General features: G+C 35.3%; 1 protein-coding gene across 2 annotated transcripts; it reads right to left on the bottom strand.

The window, feature by feature from the left end:
• Window positions 1–1,863: 1,863 nt before the first annotated feature.
• Window positions 1,864–27,634, bottom strand: CHMP2B (Charged multivesicular body protein 2b). 2 transcript variants are annotated; one of them, XM_081727995.1, is made up of 6 exons: window positions 27,220–27,634; window positions 24,634–24,725; window positions 18,739–18,855; window positions 17,954–18,134; window positions 12,932–13,038; window positions 1,864–2,190 (listed from the first exon to the last, which is right to left on the bottom strand). In XM_081727995.1, exons 1-6 carry the CDS (start codon window positions 27,251–27,253, stop codon window positions 2,077–2,079), a joined length of 645 nt encoding a protein of 214 aa, XP_081584121.1. In that variant the 5' UTR covers window positions 27,254–27,634; the 3' UTR covers window positions 1,864–2,076. The 2 variants fall into 2 exon arrangements, with proteins under 2 accessions (XP_081584121.1, XP_081584127.1); XM_081728001.1 differs by lacking the exon at window positions 27,220–27,634 and adding an exon at window positions 26,971–27,010.
• Window positions 27,635–27,919: the final 285 nt, after the last annotated feature.

Raw genomic sequence — 27,919 nt, 5'->3', positions numbered from 1 at the left:
TTGTACACACATTCAGTACACCCCTTAGTATTTTTCAGATTTGTTTCAGGTCTCTTGTGTTAATAGAAGGAAGTCCAGAGGGGCAAAAAGGTAAAAAAAAAAAAAAAAAAAAAAAAAAGTAGGGGGTATTTTTTAACCAAAAATCCCTTTTTTCACGATTTTCTCGCCTCAGATACATGATGGAGACATATGAATGGTACCGTTTGGAAAGCTGTTCTTTCTGAAGAAAATGAAGAGAACGAACCATGATTCTAGGATAAATAGGGATGATGCTATAGCTGCTTGACTGAAAGTCTATAATTTACCTTTATAAAAAAAAAAAAAAAAAAAAAAAAAAAGCAAAAATTTAAAAGGATTAATAAATGTTTTACGTTAATTCAGAGGCCACATACAACGTATCGACGTTAAATGTCAACGAATTATTTGGGGTTTAGTGTATTATTATGGTTACGTATTCAATAATTTCTTAAATCACAAATTTTACTTTAATTCTTGAACAGCTGTTTAAAATGTACGAATTAAATCTAGAAAAGAACAACCAGTGCCTAACAAGAACTCACATTGATAATGCATACAGAGCAATCGTTAAAACTGCAGTTCTTTCATATGGAAATCACCATAAAAATGTTTATTTACTGAGAAGTTTTATTTCAATTTTAGAACGCTTATAACAAAAGTGCAAAATGCGTTTATAAAGTGATTCGATTTTCATGTGAGTAATATAACCTGGTAAACAAAGCCACAAAATAACTTTACAGGAAAACTTATAGAGGCCAACCAAGTAGCTGTTTTACTTATTTCCTTAACAATAAATACTCACTATTTTCTGCATTTAATAAACTAATCTTTTATTAGCTTTAAAGAAAAAAAAATTAAATTAGTTATATTTCTTTTTACAAATTCACAAATATAATAAACATTCTAAAATGAATAATGTACAAAAGCCGCTGTCGTTCTTAATTCTTTTTCAACAACACTCAATTTTAACAATACATACAAGGCAAGTTAAAATGATGAAACCGATTTCAGAAATGTATTCTGTGAAAAAATCTAATAAACATGTTGTTATGAGACATGAGCTTCGAAAGGTTAACTTTCAAAGGTTTAGTTTCGACGCAGCTTTTCCACTTCCTACCGCTGAGTCATCAGCGAGCATGACATGAATTATTGATATTGACCGCAATATGCTACAAAAGGTTTGACAGAAGATAGTTTATTGGCTTTATGTGTGCCGTGTTATGTAATGTTCTCACATGGAATATTTGTGATACCGTATTTTACGGACTATAATACGCAATTTTTCTTCGAAAAATTGCCTCCAAAATTCAAGTGCGTCTTATATTCAAAATTAATATAAAAATATCCAGTTTTTGATTTATAATTTCCGCCAGTCTTAAGAATGGCCATATATTCGATGTCGCGGGAAACCTATCTCTATCTGGCAACACTGGATTCAACTGGCAGCAGCAGTGCACCGATGAGACTAACATGAGTTGCGGGGATTCACAAGCTTGCTAACACTGCTTCCCTCCCGCCTTGCAATAAAAATGGTAAAAATGTTACGGTATTTAAAAAAAAAATTGCTTAAAAAGTAAGGTGCGTCTTGTGCATAAAATACGATAGGCGTTTCAAGAAAACTAACAGTTTACCTTTCTTAGCACACGTCTCACAACTTGTGTTTATTAGATTTCACGGAATGAATATTCTGAATCCATCATTTTGACTTGGCCCGTATAATACACGAACAGATCTCAGCACATACATAACCACTACAAAATCATCTAGCTCTCGGTATAACTTATACAGCCAGCAACAGATAATTGTTTCTAGTGCAACAAGAGCGTTCTGAAACAGACAAAAATATGTATGGAGGAACTACGATTTATTGTTGTTTCCAAAATACATTGGCACACTATTCGTTAATGGAACATCTTATTCAGTATGCAAATATACACTTTTTTTCTTCTTAGCCTCCTTGTTCACAAAATAGGCACATAGTTTGTAGCATTTTTACAGATATAAAAGGAATACTTAAAGGACTTTGCTCAGGCACTGAACTTTCAAAGTAGGAGACTCCTAAGATTTAAGTCTTGCAAGTTGCGCTTCAAGCTCCTCATCGGTTGGTAATCTTGCTTTGGACGACGATGCTTCACCCAATGATCCAGAATAGGCTGAAGGGGCTTCTGCTACCTAACAACAACAAATGTAAATAATAAGTAATAACAATCACATACTTTCAAAGCTACTAAATGATATAACAACGAGAAATACCTAACCTTTAATATACTGGAATAAGAGTACATTCATGTTATCCTTTATTTTGGTACTCTAGTATTCTTTCCATTTCATCCCTTATCTTAGAGCCTCCACCATCCTTCCTATACATTATGTATTGCCTTAAGTTCTATTACTTATCTCACATCATCTTACCTCACATGGATGCTCTAGTGGAAGAGCTGCTGAGATTGATACTTAGTTATTTAGATTTCTCGGCTTTCGGCATCTAAGGCCATTTAGCCCGATGACGTCTCTCGGTGAGCACACATCCGGGGAAAGGGAAGGAAGAAAAGATGGGGAAAGGAAGGAAGCGGCCTGGAGCCTATAAGTTAGGTACCACTCCGGCATTTGCCTGGTGTGAATGAGGAATATCCAGGAAAACCTCATTCAGGGTGGCTGGCCTGAAAAAGCGTTTTACACTTTTTCGATCGAGTGCCTCCACCGGGAATCGAAAGATTGATACTTATGGAGTAAAATGACAAGCAATAATAGCTGGAAACAAAATGAAAAATCCAGAATAGCTCAGGCAAAGAAGGCACTCGAAATAGAAACAAAAGCTTCTACTCGGAACCACCGACATAGAACTGAAGAAAAGGGTGGTAAAAGCATGTGTACGGAGCTTGCCGTTGTGAATGTGAGCCATGGACTCTAGACAAAGGGGAAAAAAATAATGGAGAATTCGAAATGTGATGCTATACAAGAATGACGAAAATTATATGAATGGGTTAGGTATCAAATGAAAATGCTGGAAATAGTAAGACAAAAATAAATTTTATAAAAAGAAAGAAAAGAAAAGACAAACTGAAAAACGTTTCTAAAAGAAGAGATAGGATGACTGGACACTGGAAGTTAATGGTTGTGTAATTCGATTTTTGGTGCTGTCTCACCAGGAGCTCAATCCGAGTTCACGTGCACCAAAGGCGCACGTGTTATCCACTAGACCTGCAGCGAGAGTTACAGAAATGTGAAAATCTTTATTTAAAAAAAAAAAAAAAAAAAAAAAAAACTATAAAAGCAGACATTAATAATACTAAAGCACTTAAAGCAAAAAATAATTCAATATTATTATCTATAAACAACAGTTTGAAGTCAGTGTTAACCCAAACAAATTAATACTAAATATACAATTAGTTTCGATGATAATTTTATGAGGCCTTAATTTGGCTGTCTTCGCACATACTTCAAAATATTTTATACATGAAAGTAATGAATTATTATCTGTTTTTAAGAGCTTTATTATTATTTTCTGCTTTTAAGTGCTTTATTATTACTTTTTGCTTTTTAGAGCTTTTGTTGAAGTCACTTAATATTGTTTTTTTTTTTAATTATTTTATTTTCTGGTTTTTAGTACATTTTGAAGGTTATTTTTCTTATAAATTTATTTAATTTTCCACTTTTTCGTTACCCTAGTAGTTTAGCTTAATTATAAGGGTAAGATACCAACTTCCTATAAAGTGGGTCACTCTACGAAACATGTGTGACCAAATACTATATATAATTGGTCTACAAGTTACGTGAACATACACATGATATTAATACTATCATCTGTTGACTAGTTTCAGTGTCTAACTTCAAAGACTGTATTCAGATCCCGATAAAATTCATTGTAACCTGCGAAGAAGTATACTCTTTTAAAAATAAGAAAAAAATAATCAAAATCGGTACATCTATGTTGAAGTTGTGTGTCAACATGCACACAGTGAAGTCGGTTAATTATGATATTAACACTGTCAGCCATTCAAGATTTGCATAGTCTAGCTCTGAAGATTATCGTTAGATCCTTATGACGTTTACATGCGACAACGAAAAATACTCTTTCAAACAAGAAAAGAATCATCAAAATCGGTTCACTTTTGTTGAATTTATGCGTGATCATACACACAATTATGGTATAAACACTGTCACCCACTGAAAAGTTTCATGGCCTAGCTCCCAGGACTATTCTGATTCTTATGAAGTTGGATCACAAGGAAAGAATACTCTTTCGTAGAAAATAAAAATCATCAAAATTGGTGCACCTCTCTCGAAGTTAAGTGTGAACATACCCAAAATAAAGTCGGTTAATTACGGTTTAGATACTACACCAATTTGACGTGTTTCATGATTCAGCTTCAAAAACTATCATTACATCTTGATGAAATTTATATGGGACCACCGAGAAAGTATGCTCTTTCAAACGAAAAAAGTATGATCAAAATTGGGGCACCTATGTCGAAGTTAATAACAGCAGCACAACATGATTTAGTTTAAGGAACTGGAGCGAGAAAGTTTAATGCGATGACTCGTACCTTTTATTCTATTTGTTACCCATCACCTAGGTATGCTCCTTTTAACTTAAGTATTATACGGGAGCATGTTTATTATGTTAACATTCTTTATTGGTTGAAAACCATAATGCGACCAGCAAGAGCGTCACTGCAAGTATCGTCACCGGTTAACGCATATATTTGGTAGACAAAGTTAGGATCGCCATGATACATAAGTTCAGGAAGATGATTTGCATTTAGGTTAAATTCAGAAGAATAGGTTTATCAATAGAAAATTCAAAGGGAACTATTTTTCTTATAATGTGAGTGATCCCTCATTTCGATACCTTTCGTGTGAAAAGGCCGAGGTATGTCGAATGTATGAGGTATGTTATCCAGTTCTCTTAACATTAAAGTTATCGCCCGGCTGTCATAGTGTTTGTTGAACTGAGAGTAGAAATTCTGACACGGTTCACAAAGAGCACATCATTTTGTTCGCTTTTCAAAATATTCGTATATTCGCACAGTGGACGAAGATATGGTATTTTACCTCATATGATATTTACCTAAATTACTTATTATTGCTATTTGTAATATCAGATGAAAGGTCTCTGTGGATTTAAAAGGTAGTACACTGAATACAGAAATTAGGAACAGAAATTAGGAATGGTAACTAACGAATTATTTTGCCAAGCGAGTTTGCGTAACAGTCAAGTGCTGTTTTCAAAAAAGTGAACAATAATATAATTATTTATTCACTCATTTTATTAGTTTTAACACGTATTAATTCTTTAATTTTATTTACTCCCACTACTAATTTTTATTTATTGGTTATGGTTACAGCATTCCTGTTTTTAATGTGAGAGAACCACGAGTAATTTTCCAGAGTGTCATGTAATCCTAATCGCGCATTCATTGGCCTTAGGGATATTTCTTTCTTAGATAATTTCTTTTTGGAATGCTTTTAGTCACTGATTATTTCCCTAGTTTAGTACATTATACATTCCATAAATGAAAAATTAATTATTGTAAATACAAGTTGTTAAATGAAAAGGCAATATACCATACCTTGGGGTCTATTTAACCCCAAAATAAAAATTATATTTTTACCCAATTAAACTTTTTTTATTTTGGTAGTTGCATTTCTTGCCGATAGATGGCGCTATTAACAATTTTGACAGCTAATTGGCCTCCATGATGCATAGATGACAAAGAAGCGAAAGTTTACGTCTAAAACGTAGAATTGCATTTTCAATTGGCATAATTTACTTCTACATTATTTTGCTTCTCAACATTGCAAGTAAATGACATTGTTTGGTTTTATCAGGAATAGTAACTGCATGTCTGAGTACAAAATGAGAAAATGAGTTTCGTTCGAAGAAAATAATAGTTTGACTTTATAATTTATAGAATCTGTAGTTATTTAGGAAGAAATGAGTTACCACCAGAGTCTTCTAACAGATGATGAAGCGAAACAACTGCTGTTCTTCGGGGAAAGTAAGGAAAAGCAGGACGTCTTCGAAAATTCGCCAAATTGTGATGAAGATTCCCATCAATCAGAAGATGAATACGTGTCCGAACTCGACGTTATAGCTTAGAAGGTACTGATAATTGCACTAATGAGAATAATGGAAATCAGCTGTACTATATTAGCAAGGATGGGACGCACTGGAAGATTGAACCACCATTTAAACGAAAGACAAAGCAACATTTTGGGACCTCGCACTGGACCAGCTCATTATGCTCTCCTGCGAAAACATGACACTGGGCTGTCTGCTTTCCGCTTATTTTTCGCGAACGAAATGCTTTCAATTTCTCCTTTCTCCGACGAATAAAGAGGTTAAAAGAGTTTACCAAGAAAAGAACACAGAATAGATGAATATTGCATCTAAGGAAATGGAAACACACATTAAACTGCTGTTCCCTGTAGGTATTTTAACACTCTGGTGGTGACGTATTGGAATAAGTCTGGAGTGAAGGAGATACACGTCCAATTTTCCGTGCAACAATGTCCATCAAGAAATTCAAGGATATCAGTAGATTCTTGAGATTCGATAACCAGGCAGATAGACCTATGGAAAGGAGAGCCGGCAAACTGGCTGCTTTTCATGATGCCTGAGAAATGTTCACTGATAAAGCAGGGAAATTCTTTCGTTCCATAAAATGATATTTCGGAAAAGAGGAATTCATTCAGTTCCGAGGGCGATGCCCATCCCGGCAATTCATGAAGATGAATCCCAGGGAAAAATATAGGATCAAAACCTAGCTTCTCCGTGACTAGCTGACAGCTTATATTTTGAACGGCGAAATGAATATAGAAAAGACAGCTGATGATTAGAGACGTAAACTGCTCGCAATGTTGCTCTGAGCTTGTACAGGAAACTGGACGAAACATTGCGTGTAATAACTTTTTCACTGATCACATTTTGACAGAAAAGCTGATAAATCCTAAAAGTACGAAAATATCAAAAGTAGTTGCAAAGTGATATACCAACTCTATAACGTATGGATAATTTTCTGTATAAGCATGATTTAAAAAAGCGTTCGAATTTTTTACAATTATGAGGCCCAATTCTATGTTCACATTAAAATAAAGTAAGAGTCAAAATTTTGTACTTTCAACTATTTCACAAGATACAAATGGTATGAAATTAATTACTCTGTTTACAAACAGATGGAGGAAAAATCGAGAACCTTTTTAAGGTATTATCTCACTAATTGCCTAGGAAAAATCACAAGAGAACGTAACAGCCAAGATATGAAATCTACATTGTACACTGAAAGCTCCCTTAACAAGTACCCTCAATAACCTATACCTCCATAATCCGGACAAATTGTTTCATCGCCCCCCCCCTCCCCTAAAAAAACGGGATAGAACCTTCCCCTTTACGGACACACTCAGATATGGACATGGAGTCTTCATCCCCCCCCTCCAACCGTTTTAGTACCACAGAAAATAAAGTACAGTTAAAGAAGTTTGCCATTATCCCTGTGAAAATAAAGCTCTTCCAGTTGATCCAACAGTTACAAGCGAATTTCGAACAGAAACTACTGTCCGTAGAATGTACCAGGGTTGGCTGGTTTAAACCAAGGTGGTTTAAACCAAAAAACAAAAAAATGTTCGTAAAAGTGTAAGTGTTTGTAAAATTTTGATGAACACACATTTGTGGGTTATCACGTTTCAATCCCGTATATTATTCGTATTATATTCAGACCTAAATTTCTATTCATTACTCAAAAAGATTATACTACAAAAGCAACTTTTTTTTTATAAGTTTATAAATGTTTATTTTGTGATTTTTTGTAGTTATTATTATTATGTAATTGCAATCGAAGAAAAATTCTAAATATTGTTTCGTTTCAATGTTTACTATTGATAAAATACATCGAAAATGCGGTACTTGTGTGTATGTGGGGGGGTCATACAGACCCCACAAGAGGCATTTAGTGAAATAAGTATCTTTGGTATCTATTTATGTATAAATGAAATGAAATCTCTGAGTTTTACGTCCCACGGTTATGCCGGTTAGGCTAAAGGAGACGGTGATGATAAGAGATGAGTGAAATGGTGGAATGAAGAAAGTGGGAGGAAACGGGAGAACCCCGAGAAAACCCACGAGCACGGTGTTTGTCCACCACAAAGTTAACTTGGCGGGAGCTGGGATCGAACCCGGGACCCCAAGCACCAGAGGTGAACGCTCAACCACTGAGCCACCGCGCCCCCTTATGTATAAATGAGTATGAGCCAAAGTGGACTCAAATAATTCGTATCTTTATTCACTTTTCTTATTGATATGCAGATTAAGTCGGTGTATTTCTTTAATTTGGACCAATAAAAGTCGTTGTTAACTAACTTGAACTAAATTAGTTCTTCTGTACTCCGTAGTACTTTGAAATTGTTCATATGTAATTCTGTGTAATGGTTTCACTTGTGCAACTGTTTATCTTTATGTCCTTCTGAAATGACTCTTGACAGTTATATTAAGAAGCATGTAAAGATGAGTACAACGTATTTTTTTTATCAGGATTCCTTCGTGAGTGAGTCGGCAGACGTATCGCATTTGTGGCCAATTAGTCCTGGTTCCGAGTTCAAAAGGAGGACAATTTCTCTCGGATGTAACTCGAGAAGCGGTTTTTATTCCGCTTTAAGCTTATGTGACCCCTTCCAGCATAACCTGGTTGTTGCATAATAACTAGAGATGCAAAAAAGCCGGCTTTTTTGAATCCATGGTTTTTTTCACATAAAAAGCCGGCTTTTTTGGGAAAAAAACGAGAATTTTGGAAATTTTGGCTTTTTTCATTTTCATGATTTTTCTATCTAAATAGCTTTCTTATAGTATATTCTATAGTTAGATAAGAATTCCATGACCTACATGCCATATTTCCCTCTGAAATTCACCATCAAGATGGATGGAGCACATGTTTTACGAATTAAAGCTAACATGAAGAATGTAGTATTTGAGGGCAATTTTAGAGGCTATTTAACTTTATTTTAACTTTTGAGTTATCGACATCTTTTTTCTTCTCTAGATCATTTTAGTTTGTCGTCCGTGTTTCATTTCTAAGAGCTTTTAGTACTCTAGCTTCTAGCGCAAATGTTAAACTTGTCCGTTTTTCTGTTTATCCGTCAAAGCGTACGTTTTTCAATACCGTCAAGCCGTACTTCCACATTTCTGTTATATTGTAGCTGTGAAGTGATTTAGCAATAATTTTCCGGACACAACCTTGAATACCAATTTATACAAATAATCAGTAGCGGATTTAGAAAAGTACTTTAGGAGGGGTTTTTCTGATTGTTTCGTTTCCTAAAAAGTCCTAATTTTATTTGGGAGGTGCTTGAAGTTTATGAGTACAGGCATAACTAATATTTCGTTCCGTTTACATGTTTAGCAATAATCTTCCGGATACAACCTTAAAAATCATTTTATACTGAGAATCAGTGGCGGATTTAGAAAAGTATTTTGGGAAGGGTTTTTCTTACTAATGTTTAGTTTTTCTAAACTTTCGTAATTTTTATTTGACGGGAGCTTAAAGTTTATGAGTGAAGGCATAACTAATAGATATTTCGTTTGTTGCAGACATTCCCTAACTTTGGGGAACAGGCTTCAGTCCGAAAGACCGCCCCCTAACCTTCGCTAAACCGTCACTGCTGGTAATTAGTAATAATAACGATTTAAAAACAATAAGAAAGGAAGTCGGCCAACTCACAGTAAACACACTATTTCTACATTCACAGATGGAATGAAGAAAAGCTTTGTCAGAGTGGTCGAATGCTGGTTGAATCCCGGACTTATCGATAGAAGCGCAAAAGCTAATCCAGCGTTTCCCAACCGGTGTGCCGCTGGTGTGCCGCGAGGAAATCGAAACAAATTATTAATTCTATAGGTACCAAATTGCAAGACATAGGGGAAAATGTATATTTGTATTTCACATTACTATGAACCTCTACTATAAATCTACAATTTTAAGTTTCATACTGTTACTTTTCTGTACATTTCTAATGTTGAAAAACGTATTTATCATTGTCATAACCATTATTGCTTCTTTATTGTTAGGACTATTTCGTAACTTGAAAATTTAACATATCATTCAATAAATTCAACAAAGCAAACATGCATACAAATTACCTATATTTGTATTTTAAAGGTACAGGAGATTTGTTTATTTGTTCGTGATCTTCCTTTTTAGTGAAAGGTTAGATACAGTTTTCGAAAGAGAAAATGGATTTGTAAAAACCCGAGTCCTATATTTCATTGCAATTGTTTTATATTTTAAAATTAGAATGAAAAATAAGCATAATGATTTACCAATGGGGAAACCCGTGATAGAGCTTCCTACTTTGTAAGAAGGAGATCAGTAATCACAGAAAAATACCACGGTATTTTATATTTACAAATAATAATAGTAAGATATATATATATATATATATATATATATATATATATATATATATATATATATATATATATATAATATGGGTGTGCCGCGAGAATTCAAGATACACCTGTAGTGTGCCGCAAGTTGAAAAAGGTTGGGAAACGCTGAGCTAATCACTCAGTCATGTTTGTTGTGCAGTTGTATTTAGCTTAAATATATTCCGTAGTCCTTTTCTTTTTTTTTGGGGGGGGGGAGTTCCGTAATGATATGTTGAATCCCTCTTGTTAAAAATTCAGAAAACTTGAGGATTGGGTAAACCGTGATGGTGGTTAAATAAAACTTAACTGTAGAATTTCAAGAATATACAGAACCAAAAGCTCTAGATGTGCAGCCTTTAAGTGTATCATATAAATCTAAGTATTTCTCTTATGTTTTATTTTAATTTTATTTTGTTTCAAAAAGAGGGTATGGAATATTTTGAAGTAAAAATACTACATACTATTTTGCTAGTTATTTGTATATATATTTTTTTAAAAGAAGTGTTTACTTTTAGGGTTGGCTGGTTTACACCAACTTTTTTTTAAATAACTGGTTTAAACCAAAAAAATAAAAAGAATGAAAAATGCGAATCGTGTGAATTTCATGGTGACGTTCCCAGATATCAAACCACCTGCAATAGTTTTATTTCCCTTTCACCTTTTAATCAAGGTGTCGCATGTTCAATTCTCGGTCGAACCACAACCCTTCTTTCATGCGTAAACCAAGTAGCGGTTCGGATATCAGTTTAAGCGAAAGTTTTCTCCTTGATAACCTCGGTATTTCGTAAGGATGTTAAGCCTAAACATGCGAAACGAAACCAAATTGTATACATCTGCATGCCTAAATGCCTGTTGTTTTATAAAGAAACCAAGATTGCTTAAATATATTGATAGAAATTGGCAAAATTTATCGATTGTCTACGTAGCTTCCAACATTAGCTTGGATTGGACTTTCAATGATATCTACGTACTAAATTTGTAATTTAATACCTCAGTTTTAGCGTACTGATTATGATACGTTGACCTTTAAATTTTACATGCAAAGCAGATTTTCCCGTTATTGTTTTACATTTCATGTAATGACGGGATTTTCCCGATGGCTAGGGCGGAAGATTCTTAATTTAAGAAATTTACTGACCGGATTTCTTTAAGCTTATGGGAGTTCTTCCGGCATAACCCCGCTGTTGCATAATAACACCAAGGCGAAACAAACTTATTTCTGTGAATATGTAATATAAATACATAAAGCAAAAAATCTAAATCAAAAAAGCCTGGATTAAAGCAAAAAAGCCTGGTTTAAACATCCCCCCAAAAAACGGGTTTTTGGCATTTTCAAAAACAACCATGGTTTTTGCCAACTCTGCTTACTTTTGTATAAGAAATTCTTATTATATACATTGGTTAATCCTGTGGAATTCATAATGTAAATATGTTGAAGAAAAATTGTTTGAAATATCTTTCCGAAATTCATAGTTTATTTTCGAGGTTTCGAGGTTATATTATTATCAGCATCAACCACTACTTAAATGACTTTTTGTGTTATAGAGAAGCGAAACAAAGTCTGATTTATCAATTTAAAGCAGAACTTTGAAAAAAGCCCAAAACTTCCCAAGCAAAAAAGCGAAGCAGAAAAAACCGAGTTTTTTTTAAAAAAAGCCGTTTTTCCCGAGCCCTTGCATCTCTAATAATAACATCAAGGCGAAACAAACTTATTTCTGTCCATATATGATATGAATATATAGAGCAAATTATTTAAACCATAAAAACCTGGTTTAAACCCAAAAAACCGGTTTTATTGGTTTTTTAAATAAAAACCATGGTTTTTGCCAACCCTGGAATGTACACAGCAGACATCACAGACTTGTTCTCAAGAAATTTATAAACCGTCATGACTGGTGAGTTTTATCTATATTTTTCAGTAGTTATAATAATAATGTTACTCGTTCTTATTACGTTACCTTTACTTCAAGTACAGCCAATATCTACATCAAGAGACTTTTACAGGGGAATGACACGTAGTTGAGAATAAAATTAACACACATTTTGTAGTACACGAACGTATAATCAGATCCCCCAGCGATACTTTAGATTCTTTACGAAGGCGATTTCGCTCTCATCCTCCAAGTAATTCGAACACTGGGTACAGTATTTTGATATTTGCCTATGTGAATCTTAGGCTACAGACTGCATGGTATTACTATAGTCTAATTAATCAATAGGTAATTAGACTACAAGTATTTACATTTATAGATAATGATTTTAGTGTATAATATATTAATTAACCCTATAAGCTATGGGTAATCGAAATTTTAAAACCTCTCTGTAACGGACATAATTCACAAATAAATGATTACATTCTATCAGTGTCCGTTATTCAGAGGTTTCACTGTATTTAATATCTTAAATACTAAAATGTTAATGTATTTAGATCAGCATTTCATTCACTCGACTATTTAAAAATCGATAAAATAACAATGTTACGATTACACATACCTTTCCAGATATCTCAATACCAATTTCGTCCAAAACCTTCTGCACAACTTGTTCACTTTCCTCCTCATCACCAGATTCTGAGAGAATATCATCCAGGGTTTCATTCACTAGAACAAGTACGAAAATTGTTTTGTCAGTCATAACACTAGTACAAAATATTTATTCGTATTCTCCTAATATCAAATGGAAAGAAAGGAACAACGAATTGATATTATAAAACTTATCGAGTCACACAAGATTAAAACACAGGGTATCTATCAAGCAAGCATAATGAAATTTTCTGACTTTCCCTGACAAAATTATAATTTTCCCTGACTCTGTCGTTATCTTTTTTCTTAGTATCTCATGAAAAATAACTTATATTTAAAGTGAACTGTAAGTTTTCATCATTGTTTATATGCTTACACAATATTCTACAAACATACAAACGAACCAATTCATTTTTCTGTAATTTATGACTATTTTAGTGGCCTCCCTTCACCCCTTGCAGCCACCCTTTCCACTCCTATTCACTTTTATTATTTAGTCATCACACCATAATAGAATTTAAATGCAAAAACATTTGGAGAAGGGTTTTCCTATACAATAACTTTCTTGTTTACACAGATGGTTAACTTAGACCATTATCACAGACGTTATACAATTTTCCACATATACCCTCAAGAAAATTTTTGAGAAAACAGGCAATGTACAGTGCCTGTTTTCGCATGTTTTGCTCATGTGCTACAGGTGTTACGTGTAAAGTAAATGGTTTGGAACAGAAACAGGCACTTATCCGGGAAATAACACCTGTTTTTGAATGTAATAATTCTTGTCCTGACATGAAATCACATGTGTGCACTGCACATTCACTGATCAGTACCTGTGCGACGCGCATGTACATGCAATGTTCAGAAGAAAATGTTGCGGGCTGCAGACATGTGCAGATCAGCGAATGTAAGTTCATGTGTAGCCAGTGGCGTAGGAAAGGGAGGGCCGGTTCCCCCCCCCCCCAAAGAGGTCCGACAATGTACTTTGGTGCTTTGATGTTTGTAATTTTTTATATATTTTTATGTTTATATATTTTTTTGCTTGTAATTTTTCTATATGTACCTATAACAGCACTTGCCCCCCCCCCCAAACACACATCCTGGCTACGCTACTGTGTGTAGCACGTGGTATTTAGTGAAAACGTGTCTGCGTATGTAACGGTACCAACACATACACTGTACTCCACCGATATTGTAAACATGTACGTTTGCGTTCCAGGCCGGCCGGTATTTTAAATGTTTAACGAAAATTTTCTGCACATTATATATAATGTGTTCCGTTTTTTAACGTGATTTTCAGCTATGCTGAATTTCAAAAGAAATCTGCTGTGAACATGAGCTGTTTTTTCCCTGTATTGCCGAATGTTCATGCAGGTTCCAGAGAATTGTTCATCTAGCAGGAGTTTGTCGTTTACATGTCTGGTACATAGTATGTTTTTAATACGGAAAATAGGATTTCCAGGTGGTTTGTTTTAGCAGAAAAGGGTTGTATAAATATGAACTGTACATGGTATGTAGTGACAGCATGTATTTGCAGGTTACAGAGAAACAGTACACTGTCTGAAATATAAAAGAAACATGCCCGGTAGACAGATTTAAATCCGAGAAATGGCCATTTTCAGATGGGTTTCTCATAATAATAATAATAATAATAATAAAGCTGTTTTGTTATTAGGTGTATGTTGCTTGTATCAACATCATGTACATGCAGTGTCTAGCTACATGTTGCTTTTGAATAAATTCTTGAATTTCCAGCAAAACAGACTAATCTCGACAATTTTGGAAGGCTCACTGTGTGGGTAGAAATTTGCAGGTGCGAATTTATATTTTCCTGGACCAGCAGCAGATACTGGTATGTTTAGAAACACTGTGTTGCTGGAAATTCAGTCTTGATTCTTATTCCTTCAGCAAACTTTCGAACTCAAGTTTCATTCAACAGTGTACACATTTTATAATTACCACAAAATGGAAAATAACTAGTAGGTCTAAAGACCAGGGACAGGTTAAAAAACCGAGAATTGTGCCCTATAGTGTAGATGCCCGCTAGTTTGAAATAATGGCTGCCATCTTGAAATTCGGATCTGTGCATTCAGTGTTAACTGATCGAAAAATGTAGTGTTCGTATCGTCTGAACCGCCTATTTCCTGTTCCCCTTTCACCGCATGTTTACGATCCCTGTACATTGCATGTTCAGTGCTCTCGAACAATACTAGAATAGCACTGGTCTTCTTCCTTTTACATGCAATGTTCAGCGGATGATCAGCTGCTGTTGAAGAGAAAACACGTTAAAAACAGTTGCAAAACATGCAGTCCACAGATGTTCCGTTCGGTTATAGGTACAAAACATGTGTTTTCCAGGTACAAACCAGGTGTTCACTTCTTCCTTGTTTACCTGTGTTTTTCCGTTTCCAGGGACTGAACACGCAATGTTTTTAAAAAACATGAGCACATGATCAGGCGTAAAACAGTGTTCCAATTTCAAGGGTTTTCCAGGCGCATGTACGGTACGTGTTTTTTTCTGCTGGGATACATAACTCTTATTGAGTAGTATTAAATGTTCACGAACAAACATACAACCTTAAAACTGTACGAGTATTTACATGCACTTCACAACGTTAGTCAGATTCTTTACAGTTTCTGCAACACTTCTATCTGGTTGTCTAATTAAGCAATCTCCTGGTCAGTGTTTTCTTGAAGTTTGGCTTTCTTAGCTTCAATTTCTTTGACTTTTTGAGCCGTTCATTTTCGCTCTGATTGTTCGTCCTTCAGGTGTTGCTTCTGAAGATAACTTTCTGCTAATGCTCCCTTTCTTTTTAGTGATGAATTATGCACATAATGTATCATGAGCTTCGTAATTTCAATATTCAGAATGCCTCCCAATTTAAGAACACTGTCATACACTAGACGTTGTGCAGTAAGTGACACTTCTTGAAGATTAGGTAATAAGATATCTTTGTTTACTGAAAAGCCAGACTCAACAGAGGCGTTTCCGTGAAATATAATAAATTCACAAAATGATACAGTTGTTTGTATTCCTTTTTGCTTTTGAGTAGTTGTGAGAATAACTGATCTAACCTGTCTGCTTTCCTTGAGAAGGACTCCAAATTAGCTTTGAAGGTTGGGGACTCTACGAAAGATGTGTATTACCTCTTTAGTTCCCCTGCTGTAATTGTTGTAATTTGCTTTTTTGAAACTAAAACTTCAAGAGCAACATACAATCTTTGTACTGACAATATTGGTTGGGTTAACGATAATTTCAGGATTCAAAGCAGTGAGTTCTTTGGCTAACAGATATTTCAGGGGACTACGATCCTTAATCTTGCCAACCAGAGCTACCAAAATGGTGCCGCATTTCTTATGGAATTCTAAATGTTCCCGTTCATTTACTTTCGCTTTGTTCAGAGCAGCTTTTGCAGCAAATCCAATATCACACTCATGGTAAAGAAGCTGGTTTTCTTTTTTTCAACACATCTATTTTTACCACTGGTTTACTGATAACACATGACTTCAGGAACCTCATCAATAAATTCTTCATCACATACGTCAGGTCCGCATATATAAAAGGTACTACTGGTTTGTCTGTCTGAAGAACAACCAACAAAGGTTCCAACTGTGCAGCCACAGACATAAAGAAGCCCAACCTTGCTTCAAGAAATTGCGATTCCAAGGCAAGTATTACAATTTTGTAGCTGTTACATGTTGGCTCGTACTTGCTGCAGATACACTTTCCAGCCAGCGTGTCCTGCAAAACTTCTTAGGAAAAATATTTGAACCGGAACAATCAATATAGTCTCCTCTTCTTGCAGGTGAATCCTTGAAGTTGTACAGTGCAAATAAGAACTCTTCTATTTCCGATTTCACTTTCTTGAACGCAAAACGAAATGATCCATGTATAACATGCAAACCACAGCACGACCACTTTCATCATCCTTCATGTCTTCCTGCAGTAGCTCCAGGAACTTGAAGTTAACATTAGCCTGTAATTATTTCATCGTACTCTATGATCAGTTCAATACGCATAAAGTTTCTGACAAGTAGGTAGTCGAAATGTTTTAAAGTTGATCTTTTTAGCATTGTTGAAGAATCGAGAAGTTTTATTTTATTTATTTATTTACTTATTTTCCCTACAATGACTGATGTCTCTTAAACCTAGCTGCACCACTATGATCCAGAGACCACACGCTCTCATAACTGCATCACTCAATTTCTCAAGGCCAATAAAAATGAAAATTTAGAAATCAGGTGAAGCCCCAGCCATTCATCTTTAGATAAGGACGGTATTTACTCAGTGTCTTTAGAAGGGTTAAACAATTACAGCAGACTGCCCCTTGCTAGATAAATTAATGAACTTCAAGAAAAGTGGCGAAGAAAACTGACAAAATATGCTCTGCTTTTATAGCAAAATGCTCCATAACGTAAAGCCTACAAAACATTCTCTCATCATTCTAATCATTAGAATATAACCAGAATGAGCATTCTTTACCTCCTAGACTTAAAAAACATTGAAAACAGAGTTTTTGAAGAATTTAGGGGTGATGCAGCAACAGAGTTACTTCCCATAGACAAAAAAAGAAACTATTTTTGTAAGAGTTAAAGGAACATCTGCAACGATGTGTCAAGTGTGATAAGTTTTGGAATAAATATATGAGGATTTGTGAGAAGTTTCACGACTGGGTAATTTCTTCTTTGACCAGAACTTTTCATATTTCTATCGTGCATAATGAATCTGTAAACTGAAATTAAAAAGAAATAATCGCTGAAAAAAAAAATACGTCTTTTTATGTGGCATTTTGCACTGAATTCATTGGCGTCGAGTACTTGTAGGCAACTTAAAAAGAAATTATCCTTTCTCCTAATAAATTTTATGAATGCACACCACCATAATAGAGGACTAATGTGCATGAGTTTAGCGTGATTTTTTATGTAACGTTTCTTGCAGAAAATTTAAAAAGCATACGTATTTATTATTTTAATCTCCAAAAAATACACTTACCCATTTCTTCTGTCATGTCCATCTTCATTGCTGCCCTTCCGAACTCCTTCATATCATGCGCCACCTTCTCTGGCTTCATTATTTTATTCATGGTGCCCATCGTTTTCGCGGTAGTGCTCATTGCATCTGCCAGTTTTACGTTGGCCCCCATAGCTTTTGTTTGCGCACTCACAGCTTGTACCTATACCAAAACAAAGTAACATTAAGAGATCAATGATATACAGTCTGGTAGATTATACAACCGTGTACGACAGCTGTCAAAAGAACTGGACGGAGAAAAGTTGAGTGGTAATAGATATTATACAATGCTATACGAGGTGTCCCAGCCAAAGGAAAAGATTTTAATGGTGTAACTTTCCAGTTTAATACTCTTAGACAACTCTGGAATCAATAAAAATGGCGCAGAGGAAGCTTACGTTAAAAAAAAAAAAAAAAAATGTACTGCAATAATAATTTCGAGTATTAAAGTCGAAAATAATGTCCTGATAGAATGAACGTTTGTTTGAAAGTACGTTCATAAATGGACACAAGCACATGAGTCGTAAAAGCTTATCATAAAAAAAAATGTACAAAACAATAATTATGTGGCACAAAAAACAAGTTGGATCTAACCTTACAGTCACTTTAGAGGCAATAAACACTTGACAGAGAATTAAACAATGACCTTTCAAAAAGTAATCAAAATGAATTTCCAGCAATTGAGCATTTTTCACTCTATCGATATTCAATTTTTATTTGTTACAATTAAATCTATAGTGTTACCGAAGCATGAGAAAGAAACTAACCTTACTGCTTGCGGTGTATGTACGATTCTTCTGTTTTCTTAACAGAATCAACTGTTTGGCTAGCATTTTGCACGCCTCAGTATTCCCTTCTTTCGCTAACTTCTTAATTTCCATTTCCTATAAAACAGACAAATGTTATAAACAAATAAAGAACATTATCATAATCAGTACGTTTATTTTACGGCCACAACCAATCATACCATACATTTTTATAAGACAACTTTATATTTGCAAAATATGGTACATTTATTACAATGACATACAGTTGTAGTTCTAAATTCTTTTGTTACTACCACCGTTACTGCTATTCCAACTTGAGAAACAATTCCACCGCAGTGAAAACAATCAAACATAACCACATAAAATGGAAACCTGGATTTAGCAATCCCTGAGCATGGAGCTTAAAGTACACTTGAAAACAATAGAAGACCCAAAATTTCTTAACCAAAAATCTTTCGTGTATCAGTCCATTTGATTATTATTGCTTCGTTAACTTGCAGAAAATTTTGACCTCCTTAAATTACGTGTTTACTGAAATCGTCTTATTCATTTTATAGTTTTCATCCAAAATAAATAAATAAATAAATAAAGGCCCTTTCCAATGTAAAGCGTTTTGCAAAAGCGCTTGTGATGCGTTTCATTCAGTGATTACAATTTCACTGATTTCTGGTAATTCATTCAGTCTCCAATCTGGTTTGTTGTGAAGCATAGTTTTTGTAACGCAGGTTTCTGCCATCAAAGGGTGGCGCATCCTGCAGATCGAGAAGAAGGCCTCTAGATACGGAGGTTAGCTACGAATATATTGAATAAGCAATCACCGACAAACGTGGGCCTTCAGCTTGGAAGTTTGGCAGAGGCTAACAACCTCATCCTGTAATAAAAAAAAAAAAAATAAATAAATAAATAAATAAATAAAAATAAAAATAAATAAAAAAAAAGTTCAGAAACATTCTCAGTAGCCTCAGACTAGGGCTGATAGCTTGGTACGACCTTAACAAAGTAAAAAGACGTGAGATTTTAAACTTGGAATATAAGACATCTTTATAGGGCAGGTGAACTAAAATCCGTAACAAATGAGTTACAAAAATATAGGATGGAACTGGTAGTAGTTCAGGAAGTTACATGGGAAGGGAAGTGAGTGCAGCAGACAGGAAATTTTACGTTCATTTTATGAGAAAGACATAAAAACCACCAAGAACAGGATCGGTTTTTGTTCACAAACGAATAATATCAGCAATTAAACGTGAATCTGATAATGATAGACTTTCTTTTACAAACTCGGTGGTGCGGTATTGATCTGAATGTTCATACCCCAACAGAAGGTAAGGATGATTATATAAAAGACAGTTTTTACAAAGAGCCAGAACGCTTATTTGACCAACTCTCCTGACACCATATTCTATTAAGGGATTTCAATGCAAATGTAAGATGAGACGATAATTTCAAATCAGTTATAGCAAACGAAAGTCTGCATAAGGAAAGTAATGACAACGGAGTTAGACTAGCGAACTTTGCAATCAAAAAACCTTATCGTGAAGCAGAATTCCCACATCGTGACATAAATATACTTGGCCCTCTGTAGATGGAAAACAAATCAAATTGATCACATTTTAGTAGATAAAAGAAGACAGTCTAGCATAATTAATATTCGGTCTTTTAGAGCTGATTGTGATACTGACCACCATTTTCTAGCAGCGATTATAAGAGAGACAACATCGTTAAAAATGAGAAATAATAAGCATTTGATAATGGATAGGTTTAAATGAAAGAAATTAAAGGAAGGTCTGGCGAGAGGGGGATACCAAGTGTCAAATAGATTCTCGGTTTTAGGAAGTTCGGAATGGAGTCGCGTGGAGGATACCTTGAATAAAATTACGGATAACATTAATCTTTCAGCAAAAAGGAAAAAAATGGGCCATGCGGAAACACATAGTAGTGAACTATTGTTCGACCTGAAATGCATTAAACTAGCAGACAAGAGAACACAGGCAAGATTGCGTTGGCTACAAAATCCGAATATAACTGCACAAAATTTCCTCGATATCAAGCAGGAAACTTCCAAAACTTTTAGAACAAAGAAAAGCTATATGTTGAAAGATTACTGGAACTTAAAAGTAACAGCAAAAAGAACAATATTAGTGGCATGTGCTAAAAATATATCAACGAATTTAAGGAAGGTTGCCAACTTCGCGCTTACATATTAAAGAAAGCAGATGGAACAATTCTCACGGATACGAATAGTATTTTGAATAGGTATAAGATATTTGGCAATTTGCTCAACTTGTAGTAAGAAATTATGTTCGTAGAGAAAGTGAAATACACACAGCAGAACCGTATATTCCAGAGTCCGTATACCCAAGAGAAATAGCTACTAAGAAATTAAGAAACAAATCTCCGTTGGAGACGAAATTGGAAGGGAAAAATTGTGGAAGAAATACATACACTCGTTCTCCTCATCTGGAACAAAGAGGACTTGCCACAAAAGCGGAAAGAATCAATCACTGTTCCAATTCACAAGAAGGTGACAAATCTGACTGTAATAATTATCGAGGCATCTCTGTTTTGTCAACATGCTATAATATTCTCTCAAATAATATGTTTAGACCCCACACGCATATAAAGTTCTTCAGGGTTGAAAACGCTTACTTTTGAAACGAGCTTATCTCAGCTCAAACTCAAGAGTGTATAAAAAGTGATATAACTCACGCTCAAAATAAGGAAAAAACGCCCTGATAATTTAATAACTAAATCTATTTATAATGGTGCAGATTGAGAACGGTCCGGATTACATTAGAAACATTAGGGTAAAATACATAACTTTACAAAGAAAGAATAATGTATAAGGAACGTATATAAAAAACTGGCAAATCTGTAATTGTAGTAATAAGGTAGAAGTGACTTCCACATGTACACTCATGTCCAAAATTATTGTCGCATGTCTATAAACATGTTGTTGTAGTTATATAATTTGATAACGAACTCTCTCGGTATTTCTTATAATGTTAATTTGTGTACAATCGGCAAAGGCATGTATGTGACAAATTTCGTGTCGAAAGAGCAGTAAATAAAAACAATAAAACTAAAATAAAACTTTCGTGTCTATTTAGCAACATTGTTTTACTCATTCTAATGTTCGTATTTATAACTCTTTTCCTATGAAATTTACAACAAATATACATTCCCCAATTATACGCATAGTATGAGTATTAAAAGTACCCTGCAAAATTATTATCAAATTATATTCTTACAAGAAGACAGTTATAGATATGCGACAATCATTTTGGACATGAGTGTATCTCCACAAGAGAACCACTCTATACATCTTATGTACCCCGACACCTATAAGCACTTGTCTGAAGTATTGTAAATCTGTGATACTTCAAATAGCGCCTGTCTCTGCGCATTCGGCCCTTTTACATAATGCCACTCGCTTGACTTCACTTAATCACCCCTTGCACCTCTCTGTATGTTATGAAACGAACATCCTTGCTGTGGCAGTCTGCTAAAAAAATAAATGCATTTAAAGAATCAAGAGATTTGTTTGGCCAAAAATAATACTATTTTACAGCCATATTTTGTATGGTGGGTAGTTCATATTCTGTACGAAATGACTAAATCCGTTAACATTATGCAAGGTTTCAAGTACCAGAAAAAATGCTTTAAAAATGGGTCAATCCATATGAGGTCGCCTGACCAATGAAGGTTGCTTCAACATTTATATATATATATATATATATATATATATATATATATATACCGTTACATATACATTGGCAGCACAAGACTAGTGTAGACGCTCAATTACTCTTCGATGAGTGGGATTCCGGTGATGACATCTTTCCTTTAACAACGTCCTTATCCCGAAGGTAGTTCTGTTCGTCTTTCGGACGAATGCAAGTATCCCTAAGGCATCTCAACGTGTCTATTTCATCGATTACCATTTCCTCAATTACAAAGTTTCTCTTCTTCTTTCTTTCAGATCAATATTCTTTCTAGATCCAACGACCGTTAAATAAAACTCTTGCAAAAGTAAACTCACCGATGGTTATATTTTTGATACCATACTATCCTGCCTCCCAGCTTCTGCAGGAAAGATTAGATAGTGGAACACCTTTAAAAAATTACTGATTAATCCAGCGACTTCTTTAAGACATCCTACCTTCCCTTGAAAGACAGATTCAAGTTCAGTGGCATCGTGTATCTGATAGCAGGCGGTCATATTGAGTACACTTTGCAGGATGGTATCCGCAGTTCCGCGGATAATAACTTTTAAGTTAATAATGTATTGTATTTTTGGTTAACGTATCGAATGAACTGCTTTATTATTTTTTTTAACTGAACCCAAGATAGTCGTGATGACGAAAGTGCATCCCATCACGTGCGGCCCCATTTCCTTTACCCTTACCAAAAGTATGTCTAATTTCTTCCAAATGTTTTAACATTACAAGGATATAGAAAACTGTTCTCTTACCTTGTACAGTCCGCAGCAAAAAACCTGCAGCACGAGCATGTAAGTTTATTCTAAAACGACGAAGTCTTTCGCTCCAAAATAAGTGTGCAAAGGAGGACGCCGAGGTATCTCCTGGCATGATTCGTGCCACCTAGACGTTATGTTGATTCTCTGGGCTGTTAGGCGTAGTTTCACAATAAACTTACACGCTCGTGTTGCAGGTTTTTTGCTGCGGACTGTACAATAGCACAGATCTACATATGAGTCTGTATTTTGGATACCATATCAACTTGGGCCATGATTCACAGGAAAAATTAAAGAGTGCAAATCTCCTGATTTCATCCAATTTTATTCAAGGCATTCTACTTCTCATACCAGTCAATATTAATACAAGTTTTTACTCCGAAATTAGAGCAGTACATGGGACTGAAGTTGTTTAGTGATAGAGCTCACCTCTGGCGTGTAAGGTCCTTAGTTCGATCACAGCTCTCACCAAGTGGGTTTTTCTGGTGCACAGACACCGTGTGCATGGGTTCTCCCGTTTCTTCAAACTTTATTCATACAACCATTCTAATCCAACTCATTATCACCGTCTCCCTCAATCTCGATACATAATCATGCGACGTTAACCTTAAAACAGCACACCACTTTCCTCACATTCTAAATCAACATAGCCCTTTCTGTTGGTCTGGTGACTTGCGGGTTCGATTCGAACATGATCACGGGTTCGATTTCAGGAGGAAAACATTGAACGCATTACGGTGGCTCAGATTCCATACTAAACTGTACATCCACGTCTCGCGAAACCTCGATGCTGAAAAGAGGCGCTAAAAACATACAAGCAAGTGAAAATCAATATATCTATTGCAGGGATGCAAATAACCACTCGCCCGAGGCGAGTGGCTCATTGTTGCGGGCATTTCTAATATCACTATTATTTACTTCAAAGATAAGTAAATGATTTCTGTTGTGGGCCAGTGGCGGATCCAGGTGGGGGGCAATTGCCCCTCCTCGAAGAGGAAACTTTCCTATTTTATATATAAATAGAACAGAGTTTGGAGCTCTTAGAAGTAGCTGTAAGTAGCAGTATTACAACCCACCGCCCCCCCAGAAGTCCGTCCTGGATCCGCCCCTGATGTGGGCTAGTAGCTTTTTCCTCGGGGTAGTAAAATTTTGTTGCTTATTTGCATCCCTGATTTATTGTTATATAAGGTGTACCCTATTTGAGAATTTTTTATTGGCAAAGAATGTACGTCTTATATACCGGTAAATAAGATAAGCAGCTTTACTGGCACATTTTCATATTTGCCATTCCAAAAATGAAGTATCAAGTCTTTCAATGTATAGAAAATAACTTTTTATCTTATTATGATAGCATGTAAAGGATTTAGTAATGTTTGAAAAATATATACTCGAATGTTACGCAACATAAGAAAATCACTTACAAGCTTCTTCTCCTCCCTTTCCAACTCTCGCCTGTCTCGCTCAATTCCTCGGTTGACTTTCCTGAGCTCTCGGTCATTCTGCCTTATTTGTTCTGAAATTTAAAAAAAAAAAATCAATTTCATATTACCTTTAAGTTTTATCATTCCACTGTCATTCTTATTTTCTCAAATAGTGTGTACTAATTTGTTGTTTGGTCAACACAAAGAGTGTAGACAGAACAATTGTTGCGTTAACACAAGAACGTCAATAGAATATACAGTAGATCCGAACTCCGAGATCTAGTATTATGCTTTTTAAAAACTTCACCCGACCACGAGGTGCAAGGTATTTACACGTAACAAGAACTCAAAGTTTACACTTGTATTACTTGTATCGCCGATGGAAATTAATGTTATACAGTCGTCTTTCATATGTATTCATTCATTTTAACCTTCGTATACCTTATAATAGCTTCATACTTATAAATATGAAATACTGGTTTCCTACATTGTGAAAAAAATGTCCGACACTGCAATTTAATAATCTACATAGTCGTAATTTAATAATCCTGACACGGTTAGATAACATTCGTGCTTTTTAGTAGCCGCTTAGCACAGGTTGTTTTGTATTTTTTACACTGTAGTTTTTATACCACACATTCGTAATCTGTATTTACACGCAAATGTAAAAGAATTGTAGGCATTACTCGAGCAGACGCTTCTAGCCTACCAAATTTTGACACATTTCTTACATTTTCAGGTCAGGCTACAGCATTGTATTTCTTTTAGTAGAGCACGCCCTAAATGAGGAGTTCCATTACTATTCGCAGATTGACTTCAGAGGACTCAGTGTGGAAATATAGCATAAAAATTACAATGCATAAAACACGCACCAACTTGTGCTATGTGGCACTAAAAAAGCACGAACGCCATCTAACCGAATTCGAGCAGGAGCGCAACAGCGGGGCCCGAGCGGCAGTGAGGAGGTGCGTCCACAGGAAGCAGGCGTGTCAGCAAAATGGGGTATACGCATAAAAACGAGGATAGTGCAAAAGCACATTTATTCCGAAGTTGGGCGTCCGTTTTCGCCACGTTTTTTCGTTGTTATCTCCTTTCCAAATTTTCTGCAATTTGTTATTAGGTTCATTATATCCGTGCTCTTCACGAACTTTTAAAGATTTTGCCCGTTGTCAACGTATTGCTTCACAAATGTTAAAACTGTTAGTTCATTGCCCTTGTACATTCGCCATGTTGATAACATAAATGCTAGTTTCTTTCCCACAATGCAACTGTTCGATTACCTTGCGGCAAGTAGTTCCCTCCGCTCGGCGTATAGTCCCAAGTTTATAACCGCTTGTATATAACAAATAAAAAGATTTTCGAGACCCTTATATATTATCAAGCACACAAACGATCAAATTATCCATATCTTTCCTGTACATTTTTAAAATATTGCTGGAAACGGACGCCCAACTTTGGAACTTGACCCAAAAGCACAGTTACACATACAATACTTTCACTATGACTCAAATTCACTTCAATATGATGTGCACTGAGAGTTATTACTTATTTTCACACTCCCGACTCGCAGGGGAGGCCCGAGCAGCAGCGAGAAAGTGCGTCCGTGAGGAGCAGACGCGTTAATGACGATCGGTATACACATAAATGAAGATAGTGAAAAACACTTTGTATGTCAAAAAATGCATGGCTTATGTGTTGTACAGTTGGATTGAGTATAGCCCGTTCCCCCCAGTGATTTTTAACGAATCATAGTGATTGTAACGATTCATGTAAGTTCATAATGAATCGGAATCGCATGTTATAAAGATTTAAGATGTAAATATTGTGGTAAGGAAGCTTTAGTATAAGTAGTAGTAGTAGTAGAGTAGTAGCAGCAGTAGTAGTGGTAGTTAGTAGCAATAGTAGTAGTAGTAGTAGGAACGGGTTAGAAGCCTCGCAGGAGTTGGTTGGGTTCTGTTCTCGATATAAGTAGTAGCAGTAGTAGTACTAGTGACCCTTCCAGTTCCGGTGACAAAGAACTGGGGGGAGCGGGCTATATACAAGCCGTACAGTTTAGAGGGAGGCACTAAATGTGATCCCAAATGTACCAAATCGGGCTAGATTCGATTAGGTTTGGTTTAAATGTTCCATTTCTTTTTTGTGGTTTCAATTCGTTTCAACACTTATGATAAACTGTTGGACTGTTTATTAGACCATGCCTTTCACCCAATTTCAACAACTGACAATCATTATTTCTGTACAACTCGATAAAACTCAAACACGATATGACACGATCTTGTAATTTTACTCACTATTTCCACACTTCCTTTTTCATAAATGATAAAATCATAAGTGTACCTTTCCACTCATTTCTAGGGTACATCAGTTTGCATGCACATTAGTAAGCTGAACGTAACCCTTTAGAATGCGCTAGGGTAATGACAATCCGAATGTTTTGTACCATAAGAGTAATTATGATTCGGAAGTGCCGATTCTCACATTTCTGATGGATGAAATTACACGACTTAGTTCAACCCTTGCACTCAAACTTTCAGTTCATAACTACAAGATAATTCAATAAAAATAATTTTATTATTTCATAATTACCTTTCACTGTAGGCTTCTTTCCAAATATATTCATTATTGCCGTACCTTTCTTCAACAACTGAACTAAAATTTCATACAAAGTATCTGGACGACGGTGAGCAATCAAATCAGTATGAATTAGTCATTGTCACATGCGTGATTACTAAGTACAAAATTTCAGAGATTGCTTGTCTCCAATATACAGGACACATTACTTGTATTACATAATTTCACTACACCATTTTCGTTATTTGAATATTACAATATTAAAATTTGCTTTAGTAGTTTATGTTTCAAGGTAGCTACCAATCTGTCCCGTTAATAACAAAGTTTAAACCCTCTCGCTGTCACGGATAAGAATTATTACTGATGAACCAATGAGCGAAATCTCAGTGACTATGACTATATTGTGCACGCATTACTGCTACTGCAGTTCAGCATCTGAATTTGAAAAGTGAAATTGAACCACTACGTGATCACCAATAAGGTTCAGAGTTATGTCCAGTTATGCACTCTACGTTAGTAAGTACTTCATTAAGGAGCCACTCAAAGAGCATAACGTTACATAACGGTCAATAACGTTTAATTTTGTACTTCAATATCCTTTTCCTTTCAAAATTCGATTCAGGAAAAGACCAACTCTGTGTGCAATATTAATTACGCAAGTGAAGAACAATTCTCCTACTAATGGGAATCGAACTGTGGTATTTCGTGCGGTATA

The sequence above is a fragment of the Thermobia domestica genome, chromosome 1, assembly GCF_964235325.1.
Source record: "Thermobia domestica chromosome 1, izTheDome1.hap1.1, whole genome shotgun sequence".
Taxonomy (NCBI): Eukaryota; Metazoa; Arthropoda; class Insecta; order Zygentoma; family Lepismatidae; genus Thermobia; species Thermobia domestica.
Note: the sequence above shows the minus strand (reverse complement) of the source record. Positions and strands in the feature narration are given on the sequence as shown.